General features: G+C 56.8%; 1 protein-coding gene across 6 annotated transcripts in view; it reads left to right on the top strand.

Moving 5' to 3' along the window:
* ARID3A (AT-rich interaction domain 3A) overlaps positions 1-17,575 on the top strand; it is a 35,536-nt gene extending 17,961 nt beyond the window's left edge. For all 6 annotated transcript variants that reach the window (XM_055429913.2, XM_055429916.2, XM_055429914.2 and 3 more), the window contains exons 4-9: positions 6,026-6,098; positions 9,051-9,234; positions 9,529-9,776; positions 11,867-12,148; positions 13,683-13,781; positions 14,196-17,575. In XM_055429913.2, the coding sequence (XP_055285888.2) occupies positions 6,026-6,098; positions 9,051-9,234; positions 9,529-9,776; positions 11,867-12,148; positions 13,683-13,781; positions 14,196-14,377 (1,068 nt within the window). In that variant the 3' untranslated portion in view covers positions 14,378-17,575. The remainder of the gene's footprint in view (positions 1-6,025; positions 6,099-9,050; positions 9,235-9,528; positions 9,777-11,866; positions 12,149-13,682; positions 13,782-14,195) is intronic.
* Positions 17,576-18,922: the final 1,347 nt, after the last annotated feature.

Below are 18,922 nucleotides of genomic sequence, written 5' to 3'. Positions count from 1 at the left end.
ACAGATGCTGGGTTTGGGGGGGCAGGGAGCGTTACTCAGGGTGTTGCCCTGGCTTGGGGGTCAGAGCAGGAGCCAAAGAGGGTTTTAAGGGTGGAGGAGGGGGACCCAGGTCAGGGCACCAGCAATGCAAAGGCCCCAGACAGGACCAGGATGGGGACAGTGAGGGTCCAGCACTGGGGAGGCGCCAGGTGCTGGCATCCAGGGGATCAGCCCCACCCACCCAGACTGGCAGGTAGGAGGTCTGGCTTCTCCTGACAGAGGCAGGGAGCCAAGGGCAGCCTTGGAGCAGGGGAGACACAGCCTGATCTTGATGTAGAGATTGAAAGCTCCCGGGACCCTCCACTCTGGGAAGCTTCAGGGAAGTGTCATCTTGGTTGCTCTGAGGGAGGACGTTGAAGGACTAAAAGCCAGCTATGGGGCCTTCTGTGCTCTTGCACTGCAGTTTCACTTTGTTTACTGGCAGTATGATGAATCAGTTTTTGTCCAAACCCCAAAGGATATAGAAATAGGTGAGATTTGTAATAATAGCCAGAAAAGGGAAATAAGCCAAATGCCCATCAATGGTGAATGATGAACGCATGTGTCCATCCACACACCTGGAATATTACTCAGCCAGGAAAAGGAGAGAAGCCCTGACCTTCACTGTAACATGGACAGACCCTGAGAACACGATGCTCAGTGAGAAGCAGACGCAGAAGGACACACAGGGTGTGATTCCACTGAGGGGAAACGTCCGGAACTGGCAGATGCACAGACACAAGGAGCGGGCTCCTGGTGTCAGGGACTGGGGAGAGGGGGTTCTGATGACGACAGGGTTTTTTTGGGGGGAATGGAAGGTTCTGAACGAACAGAGGTGGTGGTTGCCGAACACTGTCTGTGCACAGAAGGCCCCTGAATCATTCACTGTAAAACAGCTAATTCTATGGTACGTGACTTTCACCTCCATAAATATTTTCTTTAACAATCCAGGATAAAGTAGGTGAGATTAAGGCGGCGCCCGGCCCTGCCTGTCGCCTGACTCCTCCTTCATCCCTCATCCCTTCCCTAAACCCCCTCCGAGTCCTGTGCTCCCCATGGGGGTGGGTGGGGGGGTCATGGGGGTTGGGTGGGGGTTCTGTTCCTCCCCCACCCCCATCCCATTGCGGCCATGGGGGAAACATCCTACTCTGGTTCCCAGGAGCTGTGGTTGGACACAAGTGTGAAAACAGGCCTTTTTACACCTGCCCCCAGCTGTGGACTCTCCAAACTGCATCAGTGTCTGCTGGGGACAGAGTTGTCCTGCTCAGGGCCTGGGGGCTCTCTGCGATCCCGAATCCTTCCAGTTTCTCCTGATTTGAGTCCCTGTCTCTGCTGTCCAAGGACACAGCCTCACTCCCAGAGTCCCCCTGCCGCCCGGTGGCCTCATCCATCTGAGACAGGGCCCCTCGGACTTTGGAGCCGCCTGGGTGGCAGGAGGGGGCCGAGCAGACACTGTTGAGGGGGCAAAGGTCCTCCCAGGGGCCCCAGGCGGGCGGTCTCTTTATAGCTAGGGCCCCCTCAGCCTTGGGCCGGTTGTAGCCCTCGCCCTCAGCCCCGGTGGGGATGTGATGTCTGGGAGGGGTCTCCCGCGTGTGGGCGGTCCTGGGGGCCCCTCCCCCTGCACCAGGCCCCGCTGTGGATTGATAGAGGCCTGTCCTCCTCTTCCAGGCTGGCAGGTGGTGTCTCGGTGTGCGTGGTGCCCTGGCTCCTGAGGTGTCTGCTGTCCCCACAGGGCAGCGTCCAGTGAGGGAGAGTCCCACCCCAACCCCCACTCCCACCCCAGTGAGGGAGGGTGGCCCACCCAATCCCCACTCCCAGCCCCAGCTCCAGCCAATGCTTCTGGAGGCCTGGTCAGCAGCCGGGTGGTGGTGGTGGTGGTGGTGGTGGTGGAAATGCTCACCATTCGCCACAAACAAGAATTTCCTGTTTGCCCCTCGAGCACTTGGGGGAGGGGGAGGTTATCTCACTTTTTCCTCTGCAGCCCCTCCCCCACCCACTACCTGAGCCTGGAGCCCAGAGCCTGCCTGGCTTTATCTGCTTCCTCCTGGACACTGGCCCCTCCACCCTCCAGGGGGCGGGGGTGGGTGTGTGTGTGGGGGGTGAGAGGGATCCCTCCAAAGACCCCTGCTCCGTATCCCCTCCGGCCTTCTCCCACTCCTGTGCTGGACCCAGAGCAAGGCAGGTGTCGGGCCCTCACACTCACCATCCCCCCTCCCCAGGGTGGTCAAGTGTCCACTGAGAAAGCCATATGGGGCACCAGGCTGGCTTGTGTCTTTGCCTGAAAGGAAACTGAGGCTGAGGCCAGGGTCAGAGGATGAGGATGGGCCAGGAAACTGTTTTCCAGGGGAGGGAGCACAGGTGGAAAGGCCCTGAGGTGAGCTCTGTGCCTTTTGCTCCAAAACCATGATGTGGTCAAGAGGGGCTAAGCAGAGGGAGGTAAGGGCCAGCAGTGACCACAGGGGAAGTATAGTCCTCGTTGGGGTATTGGGGAGATGGGAGACTGCAGGGCAGGGGAGGTGGGGACTGGGCTCTTCCTGGTCTGTGCCTCAGTTTCCCTTCTGTGAAGTGGGTGGTGCTGGGTAGGGGGAAGATGGAGCATGGGTCGTGCCCAGACATGTCTGGGATTTGGGAAAGGATGGAGGGATCCTGTCCCCAAGTTGTGGTGAGAAATCAAAGTCCACTTTAATGAGCACTTTTGAAGCAGCTGCTGTGTGCCCAATCCTAGACACTGGGAAAACCCCCGACACTTTCTCAGGGAGGATAGTGTGAGTCCATGTGGCCCAGTTGTGCAGGGGACAGGGCGAGGTGGGGTGGGGTACACAAGAGAGTCGCCCACAGTTGGCGGACCTGGTCCCAGTGAGAGCGCAGCTGCAGACGGCCCTCCGGGGTGACCTCAGCACAGAGACCTGGGTGACAGGGAAGCCTGGGGGGCAGAGAGCTCAGCCAGGGCCAGGCCAACATTCCAGGCCAGAGGAGCTGCCAGGTCAAAGGCTGGAGGTGGGACCACGGCCCCTGGCGGGCTTGAGAAGCTGCGGGAAGGCTGGTGAGAGGTCAGTGGGGAGGGCCCTGGCAGGTCCTCCAGGACCACGTGGCCGCAGGGAGGTGGGGTGCCCTCAGCCAGAGGAGGCTCCGTGATCACAGCACCTGTGGCCCCAGCGCTCAGCTTTGGGGAGGGAAGAGCCAGGCAGTTTATCTCCTGCCTCAGCCCCAGAGGGGTTTCCTGAGGTTTTACCCAACCTCCAGCCTGGGTTTGCAGCTCTAGGCATGACAGCACCTCCTGGGCCCTCCGGAAACGGGCAGGGTTTCAGCCAGAGGACCCAAGTGGGCCGGAGGCCTGGGCGTGGCTTCGGAGGTGTCCTAGCCCAGCTATGTGGCTTGAAAGCCTTGTGAGACCAGGTAGCTGGGCCCAGCAGCTCATGGTGGCGGGGGAGGGGGTGGACACCGTCCGCAGCTCCCCCTTGGCTGGGGCTTGGTGGGCTGCCCTGGCCAGCTGACCAGGGCAGGACACACTCCACAGGGGTGTGGAACTTGGAGCCAGAGCCCCATAAAGCTGGGCGGCCTTTACTGCCCATCTTTGTCGTCGGCTGCCCACAGCAACGGCCATTAAAGCTGCCTCCTCTGCTTGCTGCCTGGGGACTTATCCACCCCCTTTATGGCCTCGCATAATACCCCGGCCCCGTGGGGGTTTGGCCATGCCACCACCTCCGCCCACTGTCTGGCCTGGGGGTTAGTGAGTGGACCCCCTCTAAGCTGGGCCTCCTGTGCAGGCAGCTAGTCTCTGCCCTGAAACTCTGTTTGCCCACCTGGAATACAGGCGTCCTGATGGTGCTGGGAGTGCTGGGTAAAGCTGTTGTACTTATCAACCACTGTCCCTGAAAGATGGGGAAACTGAGGCAGGAAGGGTGCTCTGCTCTCTTGTGGGGCTAGGCCCGGAAAGGAAGGGATTCATGCAGGGTGGGCCTCCCTCCACTGGGGTTGGGATCTTACAGGAGGAAGGAAGTGTTGCCTCTCGTCAAGACGGCCTTGAGGTTGTGTGAACCCCACGTGAGCTTTCTGAAACAGGTATGACAATTGACTGGACGGGACGACTGACTACACACCGGATGGCTTAGATCTACAGAGATCTCCTCAGTTCTGGAGGACTAGTGGCCAGGGTCAGGCCATGGCAGGGCCCTGCTCCCTCCAGAGGCAAGTCCTCCCGCCTCTTCCAGCTCCTGGGTCTCGGCATCCTTTGGCCTGTGTCCACATCAGCCCAGTCTCTGCCTCATCTCCCCTTGTATCTGCCTGTCTTCCTCTCATAAGGACCCCAGTCGTCCTACTGTGAAAACCCATCATGATTAATGACATCGGCAGAGACCCCGTTTCTGCACAAGGTCCAGTCCTGAGGTTCTGGGTGGATGGAAATTTGAGGATGAACCCCCACAAGTCTCTTTGGTCTTCTCTGCCCAGCTTGCCCATGTTGCAGCTGAGCAATCAGGGTTCACTTAACGAGCATCTATTAAGCAACTGCTGTGTGCTCAGCCCCGTTTTAGACACTAGAAACAAAACAGACAAACTCCCTGGGCAGACAGACGGGAAACCAGACCAGGGTGTGAATCACGGGCTCTGAGGAAGGGGTGAGGGGCCCATACAGTGCTGAGGGCTGTGTGGGCCGGACTGGGGGGTGGGGCAGGGACAGCAGAGGGGCCCGGATGGGTGCACGCCTCTGGCCACCATAAATCAGTGCAGGAATGCAGCTGGCCAGCCTGGCTGAGCAGGGTGGAGACAAAGGCTGGGCCTCGACCACCCAGGGCTGGACTTCTAGCTCTCCCAGCCTGTTCCCTGCAGTCCCCGCATTGTCTCCACTGCACAGACCAGGAAACTGAGGCCCAGAGAGGGGCCAGATGACCAAGGGTAGCCTCTGCAAGGACCCTCCCTTCCCAGGCCCAGGGATGTCCCGTGCCACGGGAGCTGGGCCTTAGCGTGTTCTTAGGCCTTGATGACGGATTATCCCAGCTGGAGCTAATTGGTGGTTTCAAGGTTGCCCACCACAGTCCTGCTCGCTCTGTGTCCAGGCAGACACGGGGGCACATTCCCTGGAGCTTAATTTGAAGCCTGCTATTTGCACTGCTCCTCCTCAGCAACCCACCCTCCCCCTGGCCAAGCTTTGCTCTCTAATTACCTCTACTGGCTTCTCCTGCCCACTAGCACCTGGGAGCTGACAGTTGAGGCTAGGACACCCTGCTCTGCAAGTACCGCAGACCTCCATAACTGGTCGACCTAGGCAAGGCATGTGCAAGACAGAGCTCCTGAGAGTCCTGACTCTGTCCCAGGCCTGCCTCTGTGCCCTGCGGGAGCATACACACATGGCTTGGTGGACAGTGCCAGACATCCACCGCCCTCATGGTGGCGATGGTCTGGGTGAGACAAATTGTGTCCCCAAAAATTATATGTTCAAGAATCAGCTTGTGCACATACCTGTGATCAGAGCATGACGCAGGAGTTGGCTATCTGCAGGTGTGAGCAGTTAAGGATGGAGATGAGGCGGCCCTCAGCCAGTGAGTGGGTGCCCCATGGGAAGAGGGGACTTTGGACAAATCCCTAGGGAGAAGCCACGGCAAGACAGAGGCAGAGACCAGGGTGGTGCAGCTACAGGCTTGGGGTACTTCGGCCCCTGCAAGCTGGGAGAGACGGGAAGAATCCCCCTTAGAGCCGTACCTTGACTCCAGATGGCTGGTCTCCAGAACCAGGCAGGAATAAATAAATCTCCGTGGTTTAAGCTGAGCGTGTGGTCAGCTGCTACGCCACCCCAGGACAGTGTCTCATTGTCCTTGTCTGATGGCAGGGGCAGGCTCTCACTGCCTGCTCAGCAGGACCTCGGCAGATGTTTGGAGGCTGGGAGACAGTTCCAGGACTGAGACCCCCTGCTGTCTTTCCTACTGGCAGTCCCCTCGACTAACTTTCCAAGTGATGTGGACATGCTGCCAGCTCCGGCACCTGCTAACCCATCCCCTCCCTGCCTTTACAGCTCTACGAACTGGACGCAGACCCCAAGAGGAAGGAGTTCCTGGACGACTTGTTCAGTTTCATGCAGAAGCGAGGTGAGGTCTGCCTGACAGGAGGATGGGCCCTGCTGGCCACGGCCCAGGGCAGGTGTGTCAGAAAGTGAGCTCCCCATGGTTGGTGGCATCCAAGAGATGCCTGAGGAGGAGACACAGCCCTGCCATGTTGGCAAGTGTCTGAGAGAAGGGGCACCATCCTGCCATGGGTATCTGACAGAGGAAGCCCAGCCCTGCAGGTCTGGTGGGGGAGGCACAGCTGTGAGTCTAAGGGGTATATCCTTGGGTGGAAGGGGGTCTCAGGACCCCAACCCAGAAGTAACAGTGCAGGCTTCCTCCCTTGCTGCTCCCAGGATCCCCCACAGCAGGCCGGCTTCTGTGTGGGAAACAGGGTTGGATTCCCAGGAAGGGCGGGCACCGGGTGGTGGGCAGAAGCTTCTGGTGGACTGGAGACTGGCCTTCCTGCTGCTGCAATTGGTGGGAGGTTTGGGTCCCGACCTCTTCCAGCTCCCACCTGGGGCCTCATTTCCTCAGTCTGTGAGATGGGCCACCTGCACCCCCCGCCATGTGGCGGTCAGTGCCCACACGCGCTGAGTGCCAGGGCCACGATTATGCAAAGACAGGGTACCTGGCCCGAGACACCTCTCCCCCCCACCCCCACCCCCAGGGTCTGGCAGATGCCAGACACAGCCTTGCGAACAGGAGATGACCAGGGACAGAGGCCAGGCCTAGGGGGGCATTCAGGGAGAGTCAGGCCCAGAGGGCCCCCAGTACCCCCCACCCCCAGCTCAGAGCTCCAACCAGACACAGATCCTAGGAGTACCCACTGCAACGTGGGCTCATTTCCCTGATACCCCCATGTCCTGACTGTTCAGGGAAGGAAACTGAGGCCTGGAGAAGCAGGAAGGGGTGGGGCCGGTATGGGCTGCAGGGGCCAGCCAGGCAGCTTCTTTGTCCAGGGCCCCTGCCTGCCTCTCCCTGCTAGCAGCTTCTGTAAACACAGGCCCAGGCCGGAAGGGAAGGAGATGAAAGGGGAGGGGGCTGCGGCCTCTGCATTAACCCCTCCTGTGCCAGGGGTGGAGGAGTCCAGCCCAGCCCAGTTATCTTCTAGCCCAGCCAGGCCTGCTGCCCACTATGTGGTCAGAGAGCTCCTACCCCACCCTTTATCAGCCCCATCCACACCTACCCAAACCCCCCACTATCCCCCCAACCATGGGGCTCCAAGCCCTTAGGCCCAAAGCCCACCCACTCTGCCCAAGACTGGGTTCCTGGTGTCCTGGAGGCACGGAGGGAGTATGGTGAGCTGCTCTGGAGTGGGGTGTTGGTGAGGCCAGGTTCTCTGAGGCCCCAGCTCCTGGCCACCCAGGCTTTCAGGGTCTGTGTCCAGCCCTGCCTCCCTCACCAAGCCAGGTACTCCTGAGGACAGGAAGCAACAAACTCCTATGCATCCCTCAGAACCCAGCTCCAAGGCCCTGCTTTTGCCCACCTTCCTGTTGAACCCTCCTGTCTATAATTGGGATGGAGGGCTTTGGGGCTAAGAATCTGGATATCATGTCCTGCATCCCACAAACCCTTTCCCTTCACTCCACGGGGAAAGTAATTCCCCCTTCCCCTGCCCCCATCACAAAGTCAAAGCCTCCAACTGGATGGTTCTCCAGAGTCTCCTGAGCTAGAAGTGGGGGAGGGGTCCTGCCTGCACCCCACCCTCCTGCTGTTTCCTTGACAACCTCTCCACCCTTCCTTATCACCCCCCTGCCTGCCTCCATCAATGCCTCTCTGTGCTCACCCAGCCCCGCGTCTTCTATAAACATCCGCCTGCTGCCGAGCCAGGGCCCAGGGTCCCGGGAGAAGCCCAACTCAGAGCCTAACTCAGCATCCCGGGTGGGCCAGGCGGGCTCTGGGGGTGCCTCTGGGGCAGGGTGTGCCACTGACACCTGGTGTTGCTTGTCTCTCTCCTTCCTGGGCTGGAAAATGAAATGAGGGGATCTGAGGCCCATCTTACCACCCCCTCTCCAGGCTGTGTTTGTTCCTTGGGGATTTGGCAACTTAGGAAGCAGCCAAGGTTGGCAGGAGGTGGTTCTGAGATGTCCTGCTGGGGCTGGAGAGAGGAAACCAGGGTCCCAGGTCCCGGACACTGTGGTGGGGGCGGAGGGAGCGGGGAGCGGGAGCCAGATTCCATCTCTGCAGGGGAGGCAGGCCTGCCCTCAGGGCTGCAATGGGGGCCCAGCAGCCTTCACTATTGTTTATTGACACCTGCTGTATGCCAGGCTGGGCACGGGGTGGGGTACTCCATGTGAGCAGGACAGTGGGGGCCACAGACAGTAAACCTGTAATTTCACTGCCCTGGGGAGAAGTATAACTGGGGGCTTCTTCACCATCAGCCAGGAAGATGCCAGGCATACTGACCTGAGACCTGGGGGCTCCCATGGCTGGGAGGCATGTTTGCAGGGGCTCAGACCATCAGGGTGGGCAGAAGTGGGGAGAAGGCCTGTCTGCAGGGAGAGACCCCTCTCCCCTGGCTGGCCCACCTCTCTGCTATCTAAACTGCAAAGTAGATTAACCAGCCCCGCTTCCCCACTGCAGAGCCCCGAGGGACCTGGAGGCATCCGGCCTCTGGGAACACAGCAGAGTTGTTTTAGTAGCTGTTGGTTGTAGAAGGAATAACAGAGGCTGTGTTTCTCATGCTGGGCCCCCAGGTTGGCCCTGCAGCACCCCCTCATCCCCAGATGAGCAACATGAACCCAGATCACTGGTGGAAACACTGAGAGACACAGCCGCCTCTGGGCTCTTGCAAGCTGGGGTCTGACCTGGTGACCCTGCCCCCAGGGGATGCTGGGTGTAACACTGGTTGGGGCAGGGATGCTTCTTTACCCCCTATAATGCTAGGGACAGTCCTCCAGAGGGCCAGCTGCCTTGGGTCAGCTGTGCCAAGGGTACCCACTCTCACTGATGCACTGGGCACCACCTCAAGTGACAGCACCCCCCTCTTCACAGGGACACCTGTGAACCGCATCCCCATCATGGCGAAGCAGGTGCTCGACCTATTCATGTTGTACGTGCTGGTGACGGAGAAGGGCGGCCTGGTGGAGGTCATCAACAAGAAGCTGTGGCGGGAGATCACCAAGGGACTGAACCTTCCCACGTCCATTACCAGCGCTGCCTTCACGCTGCGCACCCAGTAAGTGTCTGCTCACGCCATGTAGAAAGGACCCTAGGTAGAAAGGACCGCAGAGCAGGAGGCCACAGAAAGTCCTGGCCTTTAGGCCCTGCCGGTTGGGTGCTCAAGGATTAGCAGGTGGTGGTCGTGGGGATGGGACATGCTGCAGGACAGGCATCATGACAGAGGGAACAGCATAGGTGAGGACAGGGGCTCAGAGGACCGGTGGGCATCCAGGCAGGGAGGTGGGGCTTGGCTTCATGCAGACACCCAGGGTGTCCTGGGTGCCATCCTGCCTTTTGTCCCTGCCCACAGGTATATGAAGTACCTGTACCCCTACGAGTGTGAGAAGCGTGGCCTCAGCAACCCCAACGAGCTCCAGGCAGCCATCGACAGCAATCGGAGGGAGGGCCGGCGCCAGAGCTTTGGGGGCTCCCTCTTTGCCTACTCGCCGGGCGGGGCCCACAGCATGCTGTCCTCGCCCAAGCTGCCTGTGTCCTCCCTGGGCCTGGCTGCCAGCACCAACGGCAGCTCCATCACCCCAGCCCCCAAGATCAAGAAAGGTGAGGACTGCGCAGGGCCTGGGGCCTGATCATGACTCTGCTTTAGCCTGGCAGTGTGACCTAGGGATGGGGATGTCTCCTTCCCTTTCTGGGTGACCAGGAAGATAGGCCCCAAAGTGGGTGTGGAAGAGGGCTACCTACCCACTAGTAGTATGCCTGTGGCAGACATTACTAGTCAACTACTGTTCCTTCCGGCCTTGGCCCATGGCAGGCAGACATCTCTAATCAATTTGTTTCCCCTAAACCTGTGCCCTTGGTGTACATCATGAATCAATAGTTGTTAACTCCAATTCTGTGCCAAGGCAGACAAGGCAAACTATGCCCAATTTCCCTATCCTTTGCCCGTGGCAGACATTGCTAATTAATCATTCTTTTATTGTAGCATTGGTCCAGGCTGCTGCCTATGGTTATCTCTAGTCCCTTGCATGTGACATTGCTAGTTGATCACTGTATTCCTTTCCTTTTGAACTTTAGAATTCTTCTGAACACATGGTCCCAGTGTTGGTCGTCAAACTTGACTGTAATCACCCTCGGAGCTATTGCTCAGTGCTCACTGCTCCTTTCTGAGCCTAGCTCTCGTTATGGGTAAAGTGCAGGAGATTATACCTTTGTGGAGTTGTTGAGGAGCTTTGGTGTGTAAAATGCCAGCGTGCAACACCCTTGACGCCATCTGTGGCAGACATCACCAGTCAATCACGGAGCCTCTGAATCCTTCCTAACACAGAATCACCAACAGCTCATGTGGCAGCCCGACCTCAAGCAGGCCAGTGCACCTGTCCGAGGTCCTGTTTCTCATCTGCCACACGAACTGCGACTCCCTATGTCACAGACTTGGCCCAGGGATCCAGGATGATCCTCCCAGCACCCTGAGAATTCAGGGCTGGTCAGATCTAAGGTGAAGGAGAACTCGCCAGTGTCAGCTCCCTCCAACCTCTATGGGCCTCTGTTTACCCCACCCCAGCTGTTTACCTCGCCCTCAGGAGTCACAGCCATACCTGTGAATGTTATTAGGCATTGTTCTCTGCGAGCCCCGTGCTGGAGCTCAGGAGGATGGTGGGGGACAAAAGAGAGATCCGAACCCAATGGAGCTCATGAGGGAGCTGGGGAAAGATGGTTGTAATGGGTCCGAGGGGCTCTTTGGAGCTGAGAGTAGCAGAGGTGGCTGCAGAGACTCCAGGGCAGAGGGGCTGGCAATAGCAAAAGTTGGAATGGGGTCCATTCTGGAGAGGCAGCCACCAGGAAGGGACTTAGGAGGAAGAATTGGGAGAAGAGAGAGTGAGTCACAGTGGGACCGATGAGTGGGAATGTTGGGGTTGTTTGTTTCAACCGTTGGAGAGGGGCATGGTCCAGAGCTGGTTCTAGGCTTGGGCTGCATGCGTTTGATTTCAGCTCAGCTTCTCTTCAGCTCAGTGGCCTCAGGAAAGTTATCCATCCTCTCTGAGCCTTGGTTTTCTCAGCAATAAAGTGGAGAACCCTGGTGGCTCAGAGGTTAAAGCGTCTGCCTCCAATGCGGGAGACCCGGGTTCGGTCCCTGGGTCGGGAAGATCTCCTGGAGAAGGAAACGGTAACCCACTCCAGTATTCTTGCCTGGAGAATCCCATGGACGGAGAAGCCTGGTAGGCTACAGTCCACGGGGTCGCATACAGTCGGACACGACTGAGCGACGGAACGAACGGAACGGAAAGTGGAGAAGAGGGTGCCTAGGTAGAAATGGGGTTGTTGAGATGGTTCACATTAAGTGCTATAGACAAGATGTGGTGAGCACTTGTTATAATTAGTATTGTATGTGTATGTAATGTGTGCTTCTATGGTCTCTTTGTGATACTACTTAATAATGCCAAGCAGTACTGTATACTGTTACTATCACTAGTATTGTTACCATTATGGTGGTATCTGATGTCAGCCTGAGAGTAGGAAGGCTCTTAGCACTTGTGTTTGTTCCAAAACTTGTCTACTTCATCCCTGGATAGGAAATGAGCACGCCATCAGGGGAGGTATTCAAGGAGGCACCTTCCTGCCTTGTGTGGGAGGCAGGGACTAAGCTACCTCCATTCCCTTCTGGCCACCAACTCCTCTTCTCTCCTGTCCAGAGGAGGATGCAGCCATCCCCATCACAGTCCCTGGCCGCTTGCCAGTCTCCCTGGCAGGTCACCCAGTGGTGGCGGCCCAGGCAGTAGCAGCCCAGGCGGCCGTGGCAGCACAGGCGGCTGCCCTGGAGCAGCTTCGGGAGAAACTGGAGTCTGGGGAGCCTCCCGAGAAGAAGATGGCCCTGGTGGCAGAGGAGCAGCAGCGACTGATGCAGCGGGCACTTCAGCAGAACTTCTTGGCCATGACGGCACAGCTGCCTATGAGCATCCGGATCAATAGCCAAGGTACCACCCCAGCACTTAGACTCTCTGTGCTTCTTGCACAAGAACAAGAGAAGGGCCTCGTAACCAACATATGTAAAGAGTGCCTACAGATCAAAAAGAAAAACAGATAAACAGACCAGTACAAAGAATGGGCAGCTGGGACTCATCATGCATACTCAGTCGTATCCAACTGTGCAACTGCATGGACTATAGCCTGCCAGGCTCCTCTGCCCATGGGATTCTCTGTGCAAGAATACTAGAGTAGTTTACCATTTCCTCCTCCTGGGGATCTTCCCAACCCAGGGATTGAACCCACGTCTCCTGTGGCTCCTGCATTGACAGATAGATTCTTTGCCACTGAGTCACCTGCAGAGCACAACTTATAAACTAGTAGGAAAAACTGTTCAACTCCATCTCTTTGGGGCTCTGCAAGTTAACTAGGATATGCCATTTTTCATCTATCAGAGTTTGATAATACCAAATGTTGGTCAGGATGTGGTAGAAATGGGCCCCCTTGGTCCTGCTGGTGGGTGTGTAAACAGGTGACAACTTGGCAGTGTTTTTTTTTTTTTGGCTGTGCCTTGGAGCATGTGGGATCTTAATTCCCTGACCAGGGATCAGACCTGTGCCTGCTGCATTGGAAGCATGGAGTGTTAACCACTGGACTGCCAGGAAAGTCCCGGGAATCTCTTTTAAAGATAGAGGATGTACCTGCCCCAGGACTGGGTGATTCTGCTTGGTATCTAGAGCAGAGCTGATGCAAGGGCTCAAGGAAACTCATGTGTCCAAGGATGTTCACTGCAGATGTTTGCACGATGTCCCTAGTGTGTCCATGAGTAGGGGAGTGAATGAACCAAGGCTGGAATACTCTGGCCATTAAAAAGAATGACATGATTTGGGCTTCCCCGGTGACTCAGACAATAAAGACTCTGCAATGCAGGAGATCCAGCTTCAATCCCTGGATTGGTAAGATCTCCTGGAGAAGGGAATGGCAACCCACTCCAGTATTCTTGCCTGGAGAATCCCCGTGGACACAGGAGCCTGGCGGGTTACAGTCCATAGGGTCGCAAAGAGTCGGACATGACTGAGTGACTAAGCACAAGCACGTTGCTTAAGACTTGTAATCATGCTATACACCTGAAAAACTTCACATTGTAAATCAGCTATACTCCAATAAAATTGATTAGAAAAGGACTTCCCCAGCAGTCCAGTGGCTAAGACTTTCCACTTCCACTGCAGGGGGCACGAGACTTCCATCCCTGGTTGAGGAGCTAAGATCCCACATGCTTTGCAGTGAAGCCAAAAAATTTAAGAAAAAAAATTTTTTTTAATTATTAGGGGAAAACAAGAGTTGTAATTATGCAAAAAAGCAAATTCGAGACAAATACATTCTTATTCAATAAGTATTTGTTGAATACCTACTGTGTGTGCTGCTGAGAGATCGGGTCTGAAGCTCTGTGAAACCTCACATCTGGTGGGGATGACCCACATGATACAGCTCATTGCATGGGGGCTGGTTTATGGTGACAAAGGGTGTTTATTCTTCTTCCCGCAGCCTCCGAGAGCCGCCAGGACTCGGCTGCGAACCTGACCAGCACCAACGGCAGCAACAGTATTAGCATGTCAGTAGAGATTAATGGAATCATGTACACAGGTAGGCTGGCCTGGTGCACACACCCACCTTGACCATGTGTTTCTGGAGTCCTGGTTGCCCCTCGGGTGTGGTGGCTTGAGCCCAGAGCTCTTCCCTCATGAGACTATAGTATGAGCGATAGTCTGTGTCTTAGCCAGGTGCTCAGCAAGTACTAAGTGCTCAGCATGGTCATATCACATGTTGTGTACTTCAAAAATAATGTGGTCAGACCCATGACTCCTGTAGGCCACCAGGTGGCGATGTTGACACAGAACAGCTCTGTTGCTGTAAAGACCCCCATGAGGGGAGGCTTGAGGAGGTGGTGGTGTCCTGGGGGAGAGGGACTTTGCTGGGAATCGATCAGGAATCGCTTGCCCCTGTCATGTGATCTTTTACATTCTCCACGACTTGTCTCTCCTCCTGTCCTTGCACCAGGAGTGCTGTTCGCCCAGCCGCCGGCCCCCACGCCACCCTCCGCTCCCAGCAAAGGTGGAGGCAGCAGCAGCCGGGGAGGAAACAGCGGGACCAACAGCAGCAGCAGCAGTGCAGGCAGCCAGGCAGGGCCAGCAGGGATGTCTGCACCCCCCACATCTACCTCAAACAACTCATTGCCTTAACCGCTACACTCCCCACCCTGGGAACCTGCCAGACTGGGCAGGGGGTCCAGGTGGGCCAAGCAGGGGCTGGGATGGCGGAAGATACGGGTGGGGAGAGGAGGTATCCACAGAGGAGCGACAGCTTAACGCCAAAAAGAAAAGAAAAATATATATACATATATATATATCTATAAAGAAAATTTAATAAAACAGGGGAAAACCAAGGAACACTTGAATTACTCAGGTTTCGGACATTCAGAGATGAATTGTGAGAATATCAAAGGAAATTAGAAATGAGAGAGGCAAATGTCTACTAGGGCTCTCCTGCAGCCCTGGTGGACCCACGTGGACTGGTGTCTGGTTTCAACAGGCCAATCCTGTTTACCTCATACATCCCTGCACTGTGTTTTTTCATTTTTATCTGTTTTTTTTTCTTTGCTTTTTTTTTGTCCGTTTGTCACACACTCACCACACCCAGCTCCTTGTGTTGAATGAAACCCCTGAGCCAAGATCAGTTGAATTTTTTTGTTGTTGCTTTCGGGAACTTTGTTGTTTTTTTAAAAGAAATAGTGAAATTCAAACTCTATAGGGTTTTTAAGAGGTTTTAGGGATTTTGTTTTGTAAATATTCTATTTTATTCTTGGGGGAGGAATCAAACCTAGGAAAAGGATATATATATCTATATATTTGTGTTCATTCAGGGAAACTGGACTTGAAAAAGAAAAAAAAAAAAGGCAAAAAAAAAAAAACAAACAAGTAATACCCTTTATTTTTCCCATGACTGATTTGGGTTCGGTTGTGCATTTCCTGTGGTGCAGTGGGCCCAGGACACTGGATGCCTGGGCTAGAGTCAGCAGAGCCGATGAACTCAGGTGCTGTGGGCTGGGCTGGGCTGGGCTGGGCTGGGGTGGGGGGTGCCTGGCAGGGTTCTGGTGGAAGAGGGGCAGGGATGCAGAATGCTAGATGTCACCGGACTTGTGTTTCAGGCTGGGCTCCTCAGTCAGGAGCCCCAAAGTCTTAACTCAAAAGGAGAAATTGCTGGGGTGGGGGGTGCTCCCCCCGCCAGCCCCAGGCTCCTGTCTCAGGGATGAACACGGCCTGGGGACTGGCCTTGCCTGAGAGCACTGCTTCTGGGGATGCCATGTCTGGGGATGAGGGTGAGCCGGCCTTAGCTCAGGGCGAGGTTTCTGGGGCCATGGCACCCTGAACCCCCTCACCCCACCCCACTCCCGTTCTCATGTCTTTAACTTTGTCCCTCTATACTTGCTGGGAGCCCTGTGGTGACTCGAGGAACTACATGCAGGCCGAGGGGGGGCCGCACTCCCCCCCCAACCCTGTTCCGCAGGTCAGAAGGCAGGCGTTGGTGGGATGCAGCTGGGGGTCGGGGACGCCGGGAAGATGTGGCACGCAGCCTGCACACCCGCCCTTCTTAAGCCCAGGCGCACTTTTGGGGGCCCAGTTTCCTTCCGTCCGCGGGACCAGGTAGTGTTGGGCGGGACTGTGCCTCCCTCCCGCTAGGTAGCGCTTTTTCCCGTCGCTCTGAGGGTGGGGGTGGGCTGAAGAACGCAGGTGTTCCCAGGTGAGCCTGGAAACTAATTGGACCCCGGGGGCCCGGCCTAACGAGCCCGGAGGGGCGGGGCGCCGCCAGCAGCCTGCTCGCTCCCAACCCAGGCGTCATCTTGTTGCCTTGGAGACCTTGGGGGTGGTCCTGAGCCCCCAGTCTCGCCGGGTTTGCCTTCCTGTGGGGTGAGGTGTGTCTCTGGGAGGGAACCCATTTCTTTGGTGTATCTCAGGGTCGCTGACGCCCCCCACCCTCCCAGGAGAGGGTGGCACAGGGCTTGGGCCTTTCTTCCTGCTTCTGGAAGGGTCTCCCCTCCTGTCGTCTCCCACTGCAGCGGCACAATCATTGTGGGAGGGGGATCCTTTTGTTCCCAGACACAATCTGCCCCCGCTTTTTTGCCGTCCCCTCTTCTCTCTCTGCTCTCCCCTCACCTGACCCCAGTAGTGTGCGCGGCTGCCCTCTGCCCCCCACCCCCTTCCTGCTGGCCTCGTAGAGGGCGTGTGTCTGCTGCGAGTTTCTTTCTACCTCAGGTCTGACTCTTGATGCCAAAATCCCCGCCCGGGTGCCCACCTCCCTAGCCCCCAACTCAGGGTCCCACGCATGCGTGCTGTTGCATCGACCTGTGTCGCAGGGCCCGGGGGATAGAGCGTCATGCGGGCGATGCCCACTCTCCCCACCCCCGCGTCTGACTCAGGGTGTGCCTGTGGTGCTGGGCAACCCTGATGACTGTAGGGGACGGGGTGTGGGCCCAGGAGGGGGCCCCACCGGCCATGGAAATAGCAGGGGGTCCCAGGGCCAGGAGGGACTTTGTCCTCCAAGGGGCCCTGCCTCTGCCTAGGTCGCTCCAATCAGCACCCCCACACTCCCAGCCCTACCATTGCCTATCGGTGTGGGTTTCTGGGGTGCACTTAGCACCCCTTAGGCAAACCCGGGGGGACCGGGGTTGAGTGTTGTTCATTCCTGAACAGGTGGGGCTTAGCAGCATGCCTTGGATGGGGACCCCCAAACTCAGGGTGGAGAGGGGTACCCCTGATCTGCTGATGCTTGTGGACGGGCTGCTTCTAGAACCTTCCTTGTGACCTCCAAACTGGCCGCAGGTCTGTAGCTGTCCACTGGGGGGCGGGCGGGGTTAGGGCGGGCACGGGGTGGCGGGTTGGTTGTAATAGTTGTGCGTTTGTACAGTCACTTTTCTCACTGGTAGCATTTTTGCCCACCACTTTTTTTTTCCCTTAATTTTGCTTCTGCATTTTTTTCTTGGCAAACACAACTTCAGCCTTTCATGCCTGACTTGTGAAATTTCAGTTTCTCTGGGGTTTGTCAGAAGGCGTGGGGAGCACGCCTGAACTCAGGTTAAAGGGAAAAAAAACTTCCAATAAAAAGACGTAAAACTACTCTCTACCTCTGGCCGGGCTCAGCCTGTCGCACCTTGGCTGCGGCAGGGCAGCCTGTGATGATTTATTTCAGATTTTGCAGGATATTCAGGTATTAAAAGGAAGGGGGGAAAAAAGACAAAAAAAAAAGTGTGATTTTGAAATTTAAAGGAACACTGAAAGTTTACATTTTATAACATTATTATGCAGATTGTATTTAAACTTCAGAAATATTTAAGACAATTGTAACCCTGTAAAGCTGATGAAATATTAAAACAAGACAAAACACTTCTGACTTTTAACAGAAAACGGCTCCTTTGGTGGTTTTTTTTTTGGCGTCACCCCACCCCTACTCTGCTCCTGGTGGCAGGAGGCTGAGGGCCTGATGGTGAGGTCCCCCAGTGGGGACTGTGCCTCCCAGGGCCACTAAGCCACGTCCCCCATGTCCTCCAGTGGGTGCGAAGATGGGGAGACGAGGGGACAGTGGACGACCCACCCCCAAGTCAGCAGTGCCTGGCCCTTGTGGGTGAAATGTAGGGACCCCCAGGCGCCCACCAGGAGGAGCCCAGGCAGTCTTGGCAGCCATATGGGTCCACCCAGCACCCACCCCCCAGCCTTACAGCTGTGGTTCAGTCCACACTTCTACACTTGACCTGAGGACCCAAAGTAAGCGGATCAAGAGGCAGACTCAGCCCTGGGACCCTCAGGCTCAACACACCTGGAAGGGAAACCCCTGTGCATTTTCTGAGCACCCTTTCCTCATCTACCTCTCACCCCCACCCCGTGAACAGAGGACCTAATGGCCTCAAGGTCAGCGTGGCCGAATGGTGGGTAGGACTGGCCTCTTGCCACCTGGTTCCCCTGCATCCGCTGGCCTGGGCCGGTCCCTCCTGCCTGGGTCAGCCCCCAAGTCTGCATTGAGTGAGGAAAAACAATTCACTCCTCCTGGTGCATGCACCTCCCCATAGTCCATTCACGTGGTCCCAGCCTCTGCGAACCAGGAGGACAGGAACTCAGAGGACAGGGGTTAACCCACCTGCCTCTCAGAGCCCCCCTGCCCTCCCCTGCCACGGAGGTAAAGGAAAAGTGATTTTTTTTTTTAAGGCCTTCTGGGCAAACTGGATCGGCCAGTCTAGCATCTTCATTCCTCTGAAGAGGCCCAGAGAGGGGCCCAGAGGCCCTGAGGTTACACAGCCCCGAGGCGGGGGAGAGATACAGAGAGGGGGTCGGGCCCCACCCCTCCTCCCCAGCCTCTCAGATCCCTGTGGAGCCTCCCACTCCGTGCCTGTGAGTAGGCCGGGGGAGCCTCCCTGGAGGTGAAACTCAAAACCACGTCTGATCAGCAGAGCCGCGGGAGCCAGCCCGGAGCCCGAAGAAGAGGGCTTTCGCTTGAGTCATCAGCCTTCCGCAACGCCATTAGTGCACTTAGCAGGCTAGGCGCTGGATTTGAGCCTGGGTTGCCGGTCCCGCCCCCAACCCAGAAGGGCCCCCCTCGCCGCCCCGCCCCGGGCTCCGGCTCCAGGTGGGCAGGGCAGGAGACAGGACAGTATGTACCCTGAGCCTGCAAACAGAAGGCGCTCAATACCTGAGAAGGGAATAAAGAACGGGGTTGAGGGGCTTAGACCCAGAGCGGTT

Source organism: Moschus berezovskii, chromosome 8, assembly GCF_049115385.1.
Source record: "Moschus berezovskii isolate FMDL1 chromosome 8, NW_MosBer_1.0, whole genome shotgun sequence".
NCBI classification, from domain to species: Eukaryota; Metazoa; Chordata; class Mammalia; order Artiodactyla; family Moschidae; genus Moschus; species Moschus berezovskii.
This window is presented reverse-complemented; position numbering and strand designations above follow the sequence as displayed.